The sequence below is a fragment of the Dipodomys ordii genome, unplaced genomic scaffold, assembly GCF_000151885.1.
Source record: "Dipodomys ordii isolate 6190 unplaced genomic scaffold, Dord_2.0 Scaffold31, whole genome shotgun sequence".
In the NCBI taxonomy this organism is placed as follows: Eukaryota; Metazoa; Chordata; class Mammalia; order Rodentia; family Heteromyidae; genus Dipodomys; species Dipodomys ordii.
In genome coordinates this window covers 2378555-2393783 of record NW_012267247.1, presented here as the reverse complement: position 1 = coordinate 2393783, position 15229 = coordinate 2378555, and the positions used below count along the sequence as shown (strand labels likewise).

Genomic DNA, 15229 nt, shown 5'->3' with positions numbered 1-15229 from the left:
AAAAGTATATTTCTTTTCTTTTGCTTAGTATAAACTGTTCCCTCTTTCCCTCTGATTTCCTCCCTCCCATTGCTTCCTTTGAGTTGCTTAGTTCATTTTCATCTATGTCCAGTGCAGCTGATGGGCCCTTCTGTTGTATGTTTTCCCATTTCCCTCTGATTCTGTGTCCTCCTATCCTAGCTTCCCTCAGTTGCACACACATATATGCCATATATGTGGTCATTTAGCAATGATATAACAAAATGAGTGGAAATCCTTTGTTTCTGAAGTCCTATTTACTTTGTCATAGGGTTGCTGGTTTTATTTCCCCCATGGAAAATGTATTTCTGGAAATAAATTTCTTTTTTTTCTTTTGTGCCAATCCTGTGGCTTGAACTCTGGGCCTGGGCTCTTTCCCTGAGTTTCAGTGCTGTAGCACTTGAGCCGTAGCTCCACTTCTGGCTTTTTGGTGATTATTTGGAGATAAGAGTCTCATGGACTTTTCCTGCCCAGGCTGGCTTTGAATTGCAATGCTCTGATGTCAGCTTCCTAAATAACTAGAATTATAGGCTAGTGAACCACCAGCACCCAACTTTTCTTTTTTTAGTTCTTAAATTAAAGCTGTAATAGCAGCCTCCAATGTTGACCATGAGCTTTTTTTGTAGTTTCATATTTTCTTAATGTTATTATGAATTCATGGATTTGTATTTATTTAATGTATTTTTTTTTTTTTGTCAGTTGTGGGGCTTGAATTCTGGGCATGGGTGCTGTCCCTGAGCTCTTCAGCTCAAGGCAAGCACTCTACTGCTTGAACCACAGTGCCACTTCTGGTTTTCTAATGGTTTATTGGAGATAAGAGTCTCACGGCCTTTCTGCCCAGGCTGGCTTTGAACCCTGATCCTCAGATCTCAACCTCCTGAGTAGCTAGGATTACAGGCGTGAGCCACCAGCCTGGTTTATTTAATGGATTTTGATACTTTGTATTTATTCATTGTTGCCTTCTTGCCCTGGGCTGGTAGTCTATAGCCCAGCCTTTTGCTAGTTAATTGGAGATAGAATCTTGCAGACTCTTTTTTTCCTGGGCTGAACTCTCCAAGTATCAACCTCCAGAGTAGCTAGGATTATAGACAATACCACTGGCATCAGTTTGCTTTTTTTTTTTTTTTGGGTCCGGTCGTGGGCCTGAACTCTGGGCCTGGACGCTGTCCCTCAGCTCTTCAGCTCAAGACTAGCACTCTACCACTTGAGCCCCAGTGCCACTTCCGGCTTTTTTCTTTTTGCTTATGTGGTGCTGAGGAATCGAACCCAGGGCCTCATGTGTGCAAGGCAAGCACTCTACCACTGAGCCACCTTCCCAGCCCTCAGCTTGCTTTAAATTTTTTTTTTTTTATCACTGACTTTAAACACTTTGATTATGAGATCTCTTCATGTAGGTATTTTCTACTTCTTATTTGTTGTGATTCTTCAATGTATGGATTTATCATTTTCATTGCATTGAAAATTTTCAGGCTTTGTTTCTTTTTGTTGTTTTTGTATGCCAGATAAGAGTCTCATGGACTTTCCTACACTCATGGGCTTGTTCTTACACTCAGGGATTCACACTTGTCTTTAGTTTGTTCACTCAAAGCTGTCACTCTATCACTTGAGCCACACCTCCACTTCCAGCTTTTTTCTGGTTTAATTGGAGATGAGAATCTCATGAACCTTCTTGTCCTGGCTGGCTTCAAATCATGATTCCATCTCAGCCTGTTGTGTAGCTAGGATTGCAGGAGTGAGCCACTGACATTCAGCCAACTTTTGTTTCTTTTTTTATTTTTAATGGAATGCAAATGTATTTCCAGAAAGTAATGTTCAACATCAGCAAACAATACAGAGACCCAAGGACTGAAATAAAATCCACAAAAACATCAGCTCCAAGGAAATCTTGATCCCCATTATGTCCCTATAGCCCAGAAATTGTCTGGTTCCGAGTAAAAATATAATAAATCTTGTGGTATGGATGAGTCCACTGGAAATGGCCATTGAGGACATTGATAACCTTTGTCATAGAGGTTTTAACCCAGTGATTCTATGGACTATGAACACAAACCAGGCAGCCATGTACAGAAATAGAAGATATACATGTTTCTTTCCTTTCTTTCTTTCTCTCTCTCTTTCTTTCCCTTTTTCTTTTTCTCTTTTTCCTTCCTCTATCTTTTGATCTCTCTTTCAGAACTTGAGAAAGGGAGGTACCACATCTTTTTCTGTGTGTCTGCAGTCCTTCATGGAATGTGTGCCATATGATTGGATGAAGAATGGTTATGTTCCAAATCCTTTTTCTTCCTGACTCTCTGCCTGGAGAAAGAAGATGTGGAACAAAACAGCAGACTCAGAACTGAATCCAGAGTCCAGTTAGGTTATGTGCAGTTTCCCAGCACAGAGTCTAGTTTTCTTTAGCTGCTTTAGCAAGCAGCCTGCAGTCTTGGATGATGTATAGACTACATCATAATAACCATCCATTAAACTTCAAATGGAGAACAATTAAAAACATGAATAGAGCTAATTGCTGGCTACCACAATTTGGTTCCTGGGCATTATAAATGGTTTAATAGTTGATCTAGACACTATTGCATTGGGTTGTACCATATACAAATCTGAACACCAAGAGATTTGGAGATAACTGAGGCCAGGCTGTGACCTCACCATGTCACAGCTCCATGGCCTAAAGGAGAGAATTTTACATGGTTTTTGTGCTTGGCATAATTATCTGTCACCAAGTGGCCCAAAAGATTCTAGTTTAATGACTGTATTACCTAAAGACATGAAGTCTGGGCGGAATAGGCCAAATGATTACTTATTATCCTGAGCTGGGAGTTAGAATGCCTGGGAACCAGACCTGGCTCTGAAGCAACCAGCAGTACCCGCCGGCCAGCTGCCTGTCTGCCCCTCAGTGGGGAATGTTAGGAGACCTGTGCTCATTCATATACTTACTTATTTAAAATATTTTGTCAGGTATCTCTCATATTGTTGGCACTGTGCTGGACACTGGGGAATCTCAAGGGAAATAAGACAAAGTCTGTCACCTTGAGACCACAGTCCACTGTCAGGATCATGGAGACTACCACTTGACAAAGCTGTATGGGGCATGTAAGGGCACTGTAGGAGACCAGGAAGGAGCAACTGAAACTAGGAGAAAACAGGGCAAGTCTCTAGGGATTAGATATTTAATTGGGTTTAAATGATATGTAGGACCAACTTTTGTTTCTTAAAATACCTTTCCTGCCCTTTCCATATCCTTGGCAACTCCAAATTTCTGATATTTGAACTTGAAGTTCTCTCAGTTTCCTGATGCTTTGCCCAGCTTTTCAGCCTTCCTTTTCCTCTTTAAATTTGTTTGAATAGTTAGTACTGTTTATTCAAGCTAGAGATCTTTTCTTCTACAAATTCTCATTTGCTTTCAGTGCCTCTATGTAGTCTTCATTTCTAGAAGTTTCATTTGGGTCTTTTGTGTGTGTGTGTGTGTGATTACCTTAATCTTGCTCTCTTTAATTTTTTGAATGTTTATCCTTTAAATACAATTTTTTCTTAACAGAAAAGTTAAACTCCCCTAAGAGAGTTTTATCATCACCAAGAAAACATCCTCCATCGTCACCCAAAAATAGTGGGCAAAAACGAGCACTTCTTCCTAAAACTTTGGCCAATTATTTTAAAGTTTCTTCCAAACCCAAATGCACTGAAGAAGGAGGAGCATCTATGGAAAGTAAGAAAGGTAAAATATTAAGTTTGCAAAATAAATTTGATATTTTAAGTATTAATGATGTTACATACAAAAATATGAACATATTTCATAGGCTCCTATTGCTGTTTGTTAAACCTCAGTTAAACTGAAGGTTCTGCATGTAGGAGTTTTAATGTTCTATTTGATTTTTCTTAGGGAGAATTCAGTTTGAGCTTATTCAGTGGAAATGTCTAGTGTTCTAATAAAAATGAATTTTCCTAAAACGTTAACATTTTATTTGTGCAGGAATAAAACATTCTTCTTTGGAACAAAAGCAAATTACTCACACCAAAAATACAAATGAAGCTAATTCAAATATCAAAGAATTTGGAGCTGAAGAACCCAACAGAAAAAATGCAACATCTCTCATTCTTTTTGAGGAGGTAGGCTTACAGAGGTATATGTTCATCTTATACCTTGGTAAAAATTTACTGTAATGTTGACTGTGTATTTTCACATAGTGGTTATATGCCATGTATGATGGCTGTAATTTCAGCTACACACTGTAGCTACAAATGTAATCTCAACTATAAGATAGCCTATGTCAAAACAAAAACAAAGGGCCTCAAGCGGTAGACCACCTGCCTAGCAAATGAGAGCCCCTAGGTTGAATCCTTAATTCTAGAAAAGTATGTTTGAGTGTGTGTGGTTATTTGATATACATATGCCCCAAAAGCCAGAAATATTCTGTTTGTAATCAAAGTTGATTTCATCAACTGTCAAATAATTTTTTTTCCTGCCAGTTCTAGGGCTTGAACTCAGGGCCTGAGCACTGTCCCTGAGCTTCTTTTTGCTCAAGGCTAACACTCTACCACTTGAGCAACAGTGCCACTTCCAGCTTTTGCTGTTTATATGGTATGAGGAATCAAAACCAGGGTTTCATACATGCTAGGTAGGCAAGCACTCTATCACTAAGCCACATTCCCAGCCCTCAAATAATTTTTAGGAAGATGATTAATGGAATTAATTAATGGAATTAATGTGCCCCATCCCTGAGCTTTTTGCTCAAGGCTAGCTTGAGCCTTAGGCTCTACTTCCAGCTTTTTGATGGAGATAAATGTCTTCAATGAACTAGCTTGGGCTGGCTTTAAACTGGAATCTTCAGATCTATCCCCTGAGTAGCTAGGATTGTAGGCATGAGCCATCAGCATCCGGCTAGCTCTGGGTTTTTTATTGTCATTGTTGAATACTTTGATTTTTTTTCTTTTTTTTTTTTGGTCGGTCATGGGGCTTGAACTCTGGGCCTGGACACTGTCCCTGAGCTCTTTAGCTCAAGGTGAGTACTCTACCACTTGAGCCACAGTGCCACTTCTGGTTTTCTAGTGGTTTATTGGAGATAAGAGTCTCAGGTCTCTCCTCTTCGGGCTGGCTTTGAACCATGATCCTCAGATCTCAGCCTCCCGAGTAGCTAGAATTATAGGTGGGAGCCACCAGCACCCTGTTAATATTTTGATTATTTAAAAAATTATTTTATGATATAAGACAAACTTTTCAGTATGAGCTAAATTTACTTTTCAAAATTAATAATTTTTGTATTATAGATATATTCTACATCTAATGATATATGTAACTGATTCCAATGAGTGTCATGTTTCTCAATTAATTAATACTCTAATAAATGTTTTGTAGGTTGATGTCATTTTTGATGAAGATGCTGGATTTTTGAATGCAATCAAAACATTCATGGCAACCACTAAACGACCTGTAGTCCTTACTACAAGTGGTAGGTGACAATGGTTTCAGTACAATTAAAACTTTGGTTCAAATGTTGTGGGAAAGCTTCTAATTTTAGTTAGAAATGTTCCTTTAAAAGTTGTTGAGTAGGGCTGGGAAGGTGGCTAAGTGGAAGAGTGCTTGCCTTACATGCATGAGGCCCTAGGTTCACTTCCTCAGCACCACATAAGCAGAAAAAGCCAGAAGTGGCACTCTGGCTCAAGTGGTAGAGCGCTAGCCTTGAGCTGAGGAGCTGAGGGACAGTGCCCAAGAACAATAACAACAAAAAATCGTTGAGTAGCCACGCACTGGTGGCTCATGCCTGTAATCCTAGCTACTTAGGAGGCTGAGATCTGATGATTGCAGTTCAAAGCCAGCCTGAGCAGGAAAGTCTCTGAGACTCTTTATTTCCAATAAACCACCAGAAAACCAGAAGTTGCGCTGTAGTTCAAGTAATAAAGCACTTGCCTTGAGCTGAAGAGCTCAGGGACAGTGCCTAGGCCCAGAGTCCAAGCCCCTCAAGCAACAACAACAACAACAAAAGTCGTTGAGCTGGGCTCTGATGGCTTATGCCTGTAATTCTAGCTACTCAAGAGAGCTGCTGGGTGCCAGTGGCTCAGGCCTATAATCATACCTACTCAGGAGGCTGAGATCTGAGTATCACAGTTCAAAGCCAGCCTGGGCAGGAAGGTCTGTGACTCTTACCTCAAATTAAACACCAGAAAACTGGAAATGGCGCTGTGGCTCAAGTGGTAGAGTGCTAGCCTTGAGCTGAAGAGCTCAGGGACAGCGCCCAGGCCCTGAGTTCAAGCCCCAGGGCTGGCAAAAATAAAGTAAAAAATCAGTTGAAAGAAGCATGGCTCATATTCAAGGGTGGAGAACCTTCTTAGCCAACATGAGCACTAGTACTAGGCAGGTACTAGTTAGAGCAGGTTCTCTAGCAAGCACAAGGTCCTGAGTTTTAATTGTATTACTGCCCCCCAACATGTAAGTTTAGCTGGATGTAGTAACACATTCCTAATAATCCTGGTACTCAGGAAGAAAAGATTTGAACTCAGGGCCTGGGCACTGCCCCTGAGCTCTTCAGCTCAAGGCGAGTGCTTTACTACTTGAGCCACAGCGCAACTTCCGGTTTTCTGGTGGTCTATTGGAAATAAAGAGTCTCAGGGAATTTCCTGTTCAGGCTGGCTTTGAACTGTGATCCTCGGATCTCAGCCTCCTGAGTAGATAGGCTTAAAGGCAAGTTCATTCTGTATTATGAGACCTAGTCTTTTTTTTTTTTTGGTCAGTCATGGGACTTGAACTCTGGGCTTGGGTGCTGTCCCTGAGCTGTTCAGCTCAAGGTAAGCACTCTACCTCTTGAGTCACAGTGCCACTTCCAGTTTTCTGGTGGTTAATTGGAGATAAGAGTCTCACAGACTCCTACCTGAGCTGGTTTTGAACTGTGTTCCTCAGATCTCAGCCTTCTGAGTAGTTACAATTACAAGTGTGAGCCACAGGCACCAGCAAGACCTTATCTTAAAAAAACAAAAAAAAGCAGATGCCAGTGGTTCATACTACTCTAGCTGAGATGTGAGGATCACAGTTCAAAACCAGCACAAACAGGAAAGTCTGTGCGAGTGTTTTTGTTTTTTTTGGGTTTTTTTTTGCCAGTCCTGTGGCTTTGAACTCAGGGCCTGGGCACTGTCTCTGAGCTTCTTTTGCTCAAAGCTAGCATTCTGCCACATGAGCCATAGCACCACTTCTCACTTTTTCTGTTTATGTGGTACTGAGAAATTGAAGCCAGGGCTTCATGCATGCTAGGCAAGCACTCTACCACTGAGCCATAGTCCCAGCCCCTGGGTTTTTGTTGTCGTTGTTGTTTGTTTGTTTGTTTGTTTTGTCAATCATGTGGCTTGAACTGAAGGCCTGGGCACTATCCCTGACTCTTCCCTCCCCGAAGGTTAGCACTCTACCATTTTGAGCTCCACTTCCACACAGCTTCACTTCCTGTTTTCTGATGGTTAATTGGACATAAAATTCTCAGGGACTTTCCTGGCTGGGCTAGCTTTGAACCACAATCTTCAGATCTCAGCTTCCTGAGTAGGATTATAGGTGTGGGCCACCAGTGACCAGCTTTTTTTTTTTTTTTTTCTTTTTTTTTTGGTCAGTCATGGGGCTTGAACTCGGGGCCTGGGTATTGTACTTAAGCTCTTCAGCTCAAGGCTAGCATTCTACCACTTGAGCCACAGTGCCACTTCCAGCTTTTTCTGCTTATGTGATGCTGAAGAATTGAACCCAGGGCCTCATGCATGCAAGGCAAGCACTGTACCACTGAGCCACCTGCCCTTTTTGTGAGACTCTTATCCCCACCAAACTACCAGAAAAGCTATAAGTGGAGCTGTGGCTTAAGTGGTAGAGTATTAGCCTTCAGCAAAAGAAGCTCAGAGTCTGGGAAGGAGGCTCAGTGGTAGAGTGCTTGCCTCGCATGCATGAGGCCCTAGGTTCTATTTCTCAGCACCACATAAACAGAAAAAGCCAGAAGTGGCACTGTGGCCCAAGTGGTAGAGCACTAGCCTTGAGCTGAAGAGCTGAGGGACAGTGCTTAGGCCCAGAGTTCAAGCCCCATGACCAACCAAACCAAAAGAAGCTCAGAGACAGTGCCCAGATCTTGAATTCGAGCCTCAGAACCAGCACCAAAAAAATAAAAACATAAACCACCTGTTTTGAGGCTATTTTTAAGTAAAATAAGGGTTATTTGAACATTGTAATATCATGAAAGTCAGCCTGATATCCATGGAGGCTAAGTGGCCAATGGACAGAAAACTTACGCAGCATGGATACACTAGAAAAATGAATGATTTGCAGCTGGGAAGGAGGCTTACTGGTAGAGTGCTTGCCCAGCATGCATGAAGCCCTGGGTTCAATTCCTCAGTACCACATAAACAGAAAAAGCTAGAAGTGGCGCTGTGGCTCAAGTGGTAGATTACTAGTCTTGAGTAAAAGAGCTCAGGGACAGTGCCCAGACCCTGATTTCAAGCCCTATGACCAACAGAAATGATAGCAAAACCTCAAATAAGAGGAAACTCTGTGTGTGTGGATTTTTCCCCCCCATATTTTGGAGTTCATCTCTCTGTCTCTATATATACACGTATATACATATTTTATATAAATATTAGTTGGCACATAGACATTGTACCTTTTTGTTTTCTAAATTGTCGTTTTTTTTTAATCGGTCGTGAGGCTTGAACTCTGGATTTAGACCTGTCCCTGAGCTCTTCAGCTCAAGGCAAGCGCTTTACTGCTTGAGTCATAGCGCCACTTCTAGCCTTGTCTGTGTATGTGGTACTGAAGAATTGAACCCAGGGCTTCATGCATAGTAGGCAAGCACTACACCACTAAGCCACATTCCCAGCCCAATGGTTTTTTTTTTTTTTTCATTCGGTGATACTGGAAATTGAACTCCAGACTTTGCCCTTACCAGGCAGCTGCTCTGCTACGGTAGCCACGCCCTTTGCTCAGGACTACTTTCAGTGTTGGAAAAAGTTATTTACAGCTTTTACTGTTTGATATATATATATATATTTTTTTTTTTTTTTGTAGATCCAACATTTAGTTTAGTGTTTGATGGTTGTTTTGAAGAAATCAATTTCAATACTCCGTCCCTGGTAAGTTTTGCATTTTCATAATAATCAGTGGCATATCATAATTACATAAAAGCTTTTGTTATTAAGCTATAATTTAAACTTTGCTAAGGAATAAAACTTGGGAGTTTTAGAAGACTTTTATTTTTATTTATTTATTTTTGTGTGTATGCTAGTTCTGGGCTTGAACTCAGAGCCTGGTCGGTCACTGCCCTGTAGCTTTCTTGCACAGGCTATCTTCATTTCACTTGAGCCACAGATTCACTTATGGATTTTTTTGGTGCTTAACTGGAGATAAGAATCTCATGGGGGGCTGGGAAGGTGGCTCAGTGGTAGAGCACATGCCTTGCATGCCAGAGGCCCTGGGTTCGATTCCTCAGCACCACATAAGCAAAAAGAAAAAAGCCGGAAGTGGCGCTGTGGCTCAAGTGGTAGAGCGCTAGCCTTGAGCTGAAGAGCTGAGGGACAGCACCCAGGCCCAGAGTTCAGGCCCCATGACCGGACCCAAAAAAAAAAAAAAAAAAAAAAAAAAAGAATCTCATGGACTTCCCTGCCTGTGCCGGCTTCCAACCGCAGTCCTCAGATCTCGGCCTCCTGAAAAGCTAGGATGATAGGCATGAGCCACTGGCTCTTGGCTGTAATTATTTTTTTACTTTTCTTCAAATACTTAATTTTTTCTAATTCCAAAGTTCATTTGAGATTTTTTTCCCCCTAGTAGTGTTTCTTTCTTAAGATGAATTTTTTTAATGGCACTAGAGAGTTAATTCAGAGCCTCTTGCATACTTAGAAACTTTCTACCACTTGATTCACACTCACAGCACTTTTGTTTTCTGTTTTTCTAAGTACCTAGGCTAGATTCAAACTTAAGATCTTCTGTTTCAGCCAGAATGTGTCTCCATGCCTGGCTAAGAGAGTTCAATATAGTTAAAATTTGCACTTATGTCTATTACCCAGTGAAAGTAAACATGTAAAATCCCATTGTAATCATTATCACTCACATGAAGATGCAGAACATTTTCATCACCTCCAAAACTTCCTGAGGGATATTCTCAGGGACTTTGAGCAACACTCAGGAGACTAAGGCAGGAGATCTAATCTACTGCTAATCTACATGTCAAGATTCTGTCTCAACAAAACAAACAATATGTCCATCAAGAGTGGAACATTTTAACCAGGAAGTGGTAGCTCAAACCTGTAATCTTAGTAACTCCAAAAGGTTGAGACCTAAAAATTAAGGTTTGAAGCTAGCCCAAGGAGAAGCATCTGTGAGACTCTTTCATTTCCAATTAACCAACAAAACACCAGAAGTGAAGGTGTGGCTCAAGTGGTAGAATACCAGCCTTGAGTGAAAAAGCGAAGCAGGAGTGATGCACTGATTTTAAGCCCCAGTATACATTTTCTCTCCCTCTCTCTCTCACACACACACGCAAATAAGAACTCCATGAGGATGTTGGAGAGCCAGACCCATCCTTTAGATACCTAATACAGTTAAATTAAAAACATGGCCAGGTGCCAGTGGCTCACGCCTGTAATCCTAGCTGAGATCTGAGGATTGCAAGTTCAGAGCAAGTCCAGGCAGAAAAGGCCATTTGATTCTTATTTACAATAAACCACTCAGAAAAAGCCAGGGCTGTGACTCAAGTGGTAGCCTTGAACACAAAGAGGCCCAGGTGCAGTACTCAGGTCCTGAGTTCAAGCCCAAGGACTGGCAAATAAAAAAACAATCTAGCCAGACACAGGTGGCTCACGCCTGTAATCCTTGCTACTCAGGAGGCTGAGAGCTGAGGATCACAGTTCAAAGCCAGCTTGGGCAGGAAAGTCCGGGAACTCCTATCTCCAATAAACCATCAGAAAACCGGAAGTGGTCCTGTAGCTCAAGTGATAGAGCGCTAGCCTTGAGCTGAAGAACTGAGGGACAGCGCCCAGCCCAGAGTTCAAGCCTCAGGACCGACCAAAAAAAAAAAAAAAAAAAATCTACCATGATTTCTTTTTAGAAAAAAGACTATGGAGTAAAATAAAATCAATGACTACATTGACATATAAACATATGTGTGTGTCTGTGTACTTACATATAAATACTCATTGATACAATTTTCTTATTCTATTTTAAAAATTACATAAGTATTTTTCAGTATTGTAGTATTCATACATTTGATGGCTATGAAATATTCTATTGAGGTATACCATACTTAATCCTAAGAGGTTTTTTCCAAGATTGATAAAACTGCCTGTAATATTCAGGGTTGGAGAATCTCTCATGTAAGTTTCTTTGCTTTTCTAGACTAAACACAGTAAAGAAAAGAAATAAATAGCCGGCGTTGATGGCTCATGCCTGTAATCATAGCTACTCAAGAGGCTAGATCTGGTTCAAAGCCAGCCCAGGCAGGAAAGTCCATGAGACTCTTACCTTCAATAAACCTATAGAAAACGGAAAGTGGCACTATGGCTCAAGCGGAAGAGTGCTCGCCTTGAGCTGAAGAACGCAGGGACAGTGTCCAAGCTTGGAGTTCAAGCTCCACAACCGACAAAAAAAACAAAGAAAAGAAAAGAAATATATGGAAAATCCCTCTAATTTGGTGTCATATGCTCATACATTTTTTAAATGGAAATTTAATTCTCAAGATCTGAAGATACTGTATAAGAAAAACTTACTTTGCTTTTATATATTGTTCTATTAACTCTGAAACTAATGCTATTTCTTGTTTTTTTCTCTCTGTTTTTAAGCTAAATGTTGCCAGCTACCTACAGATGATCTGCTTAACTGAGAATTTCAGAACTGATGCAAAAGATTTTGTAACCTTGTTGACTGCTAATGCTTGTGATATCAGGAAAAGTATCCTTTATTTACAATTTTGGATTAGAAGTGGAGGTGGATTTTTAAAAGAAAGGCCATTACCTGGTTGTCGTAAGTTGATCTATTATTATAAGAGATTCCTATTATGAGACTCAGTGTGTGTGTTTTTGTGTTTGTAGTACTAGGGTTTGAATTTAGGTCTTCATATCTGGCAAGTGATCGCCTGGTGAACTATGCATCCAGCCATATTTTGTCCAATTGTGTTTTGTTGTTGTCTCCCCCATCCCTCAATTGCCTGAACTCTGGGTCTGGGCGCTGTCCCTAAGCTCTTCAGCACAAGGCGAGCACTCTACCACTTGAGCCACAACACCACTTCCGCCTTTTTCTGCTTATATGGTGCTGAGGAATTGAACCCAGGGCCTCATGCATGCAAGGCAAGCACTCTACCACTGAGCCACCTTCCCAGCCCCATGTGTTTGCTTGTTTGTTTTGTTGTTTAAAATAGAGTCTTGTCTTTTGTCCAGATTTGTGCCTTGACATCGGTCCTCATATTTTATACTTCCTGAAATAGTAGGGATAACAAGCATGTACTACAGTGTTCTGTTTCTTCAATCTAATCATGTTTCTTGAACCTTTTTGTCCTGTCTGGTCTAGAAGCATGATGCTCCTGGTCTTAGACTCTTGTGTAGCTGAGATCACAGGTGCATACCACTGTACCCTGCTATTGGTTGAGAAAAAGTATCTTCAACATTTGTCCCTCAAACTGAGATTTGTTGAATCTCAGCTTCCCTAGTAACTATGCTTTATAGGTGTAAATGAATGTTATTACAGATATTTAAATGAATACCCAGTTAGGCTAATCTTCAGTATTTATATATATATAGATAGATAGAGATAGAGATGTCAATATATATATGTACATCTTTTTATGAATTTAGATTTTTTTTCTTCTATGATGTATTTGTTCACAACTCCCTCCTTCCCCCTGTAATACTGGTCTTTGATCAAACTCAGGGCTTTATACCTATTAGGCAGATACTCTATCATTTGAGCCATACCCCTAGCCCTATTTTGCTTTAGTGTAGTGTAGTGTAGTGTGTGTGTGTGTGTGTGTGTGTGTGTGTGTGTGTGTTCAGGTAGTGGTATGTGTGTGTGTGCGTGTGCGTATGTACACCCATATTGGTACTGGGGCTTGAACTCTGTGTGTGTGTGCGTGTGCGTGTGTGTGTGTGCGTGTGTGTGTGCGTGTGCGTGTGTGTGTGCGCACGCGCACCCATATTGGTACTGGGGCTTGAACTTAGGACCTATACACTGTCCGAACTTTACCAGATGGATGCTCTATCACTTGAGGCACTGCTCCACTTCTGACTTTTTGATGGTTTATTGGAGATAGAAGTCTCTTGAAGACAGGTGCCAGTGGTTCACACCTATAATCCTAGCTACGCAGGAGGCTCAGATCTGAGAATCCGCAGTTTGAAGCCAGCCTGGGCAGGAAAGTCTATAAGACTCTTGTCTTCAGAATAAACTACTCAGAAAAAAGCCAGAAGTGGTGCTGTGGTTTAAGTGGTAGTGCCCTAGCCTTGAGCAGAAGAAACTAAGGGACAGAGCTCAGCCCCAGAGTTCAAGCCTCAGCAAAAAAGAAAAAGTCTCTTGGGTTTGTTTGTCCAAGCAAAGCTGGCTTTTAAGTGTGATTCTTAGATCTTAGCCTCCTGAGTAGCTAAGCTTATAGGCATGAGCCTCCAGTGCTTGGTTATTTTGTTTTGGTTTTCTTCTGTGCTTCTATTGGAGCACAGAATTCAGGGTCTTGCTCTCTCATTGGGCTTTTAATTTCAAGACTGGCACTCTACTACTTGAGACATGCCTCTATTTCCAAGTCCCATGCTTTTGCCTTTGGATGGCAATTCTTCTGCATACAGTCTCTTGAGCAGCCAGGATCACAGGCTTGAGTCACCACTACATGTCTTACTGATTGAGATGGAGTCCTGATGACTTTTTCCCTGGATTGGCCTCAAATCACAATCCTCATCTTTTCCACCTTCTAAATAGCTATGATTACAGTTGTGGATCACCATGCTGCAGTTTCTGTCTGTTCAATTGTTTGAAATATTATCTTTTCATTTGGTTTAGGTGTTATTTTATTTTTATTTTATTTTTTGCCAGTTGTGGGGCTTGAACTCAAGGCCTGGGCACTGTCCCTGAACTTTCGCTCAAGTCGTGCACTCTACCACTTCAGCCACAGTGCCATTTCTGCTTTTTCTGTTTATGTGGTACTGAAGAATTGAACCCAGGGCTTCATGCCTGCTAGGCAAGCACTCTATCACTAAGCCACATTCTTAGTCCCATAGGTGTTGTTTTAAATAAGTTATCCTGTACTTTTTTTTTCTGGTTCTGTTGTTGGGGCTTGAACTTAGGCCTCATGCTCTTGCTTGACTTTTTTTTTTCCCCACATTTTTTACTGCGATTAAATGGTTACATAATTTCCCAAATTTCACAGTATTGTGGGATAGTGATGCTTAGTTAAAGTCACAAACACATTCTAACTTTCATGGAGCAAATTGTCTATCATGGTCTATAACATTTATGAGTTCTGTGAGCTCTGCAGTACAGTTATTTCGTCCACATTGGGTGATATGTACATTTCTCTTTTTTTGCATAGTATCAGCTGTTCCCTCTTCTCCCACTTGTTCCCTCCCTCCCATCACTGCCATTGTGTTGCTTAGTTCATTTTGATCAATGTCCAGTGCAGCTGATGGGTCCCGCTGTTATATGTTTTTCCGTGATTCCCTCTAGTTCTATGTCGTCCTCCTAGTTTCCCTCCAGTGTGTACATATATACCATACATGTGATCAGCAGCATGGGGTTATTTAGTAGTGATTCCACCAGATGAGTGAAAGTCCTTTGTTGTTGTTTTTTTTTTTGGTCCAGTTGTGGGGCCTGAACTCTGGGCCAGGCCGCTAGCTCTTCAGCTCAAGGCTAGCACTCTATCACTTGAGCCACAGCGCCACTCCCGGCTTTTTTCTTTGTGCTTATGTGGTGCTGAGGAATCGAACCCAGGGCCTCATGCATACAAGGCAAGCGCTCTACCACTGAGCCACCTTCCCAGCCCCAGTCCTTTATTTCTTATGTCCTGTTAATTTTGTCGTATCACCTAACATTTTGGATTTAACATCCACTTATCAGGGAGACCATGTGCCGTTATGATTTCTTCTAGCTCCATCCATTTCCCTGTAAATGCCATTATTTTGTTGTTTCTAATGGCTACATAATATTGTATAGATACCACAATTTTTGGATCCATTCATCTGTGGTGGGGCATCTGGGTTGTTTCCATATCCTGGCTATTGTGAACAGTGCTACAATAAA

General features: G+C 41.2%; 1 protein-coding gene across 1 annotated transcript in view; it reads left to right on the top strand.

Annotated features, from left to right (window-relative positions):
* Positions 1-15229, top strand: part of Atad5 (ATPase family, AAA domain containing 5) — a 47346-nt gene that overhangs the window by 24842 nt on the left and 7275 nt on the right. Inside the window, 5 exon segments of the mRNA XM_013016286.1 lie at positions 3551-3727; positions 3983-4119; positions 5366-5459; positions 9032-9096; positions 11797-11977. Of these exon segments, the coding sequence (XP_012871740.1) occupies positions 3551-3727; positions 3983-4119; positions 5366-5459; positions 9032-9096; positions 11797-11977 (654 nt within the window).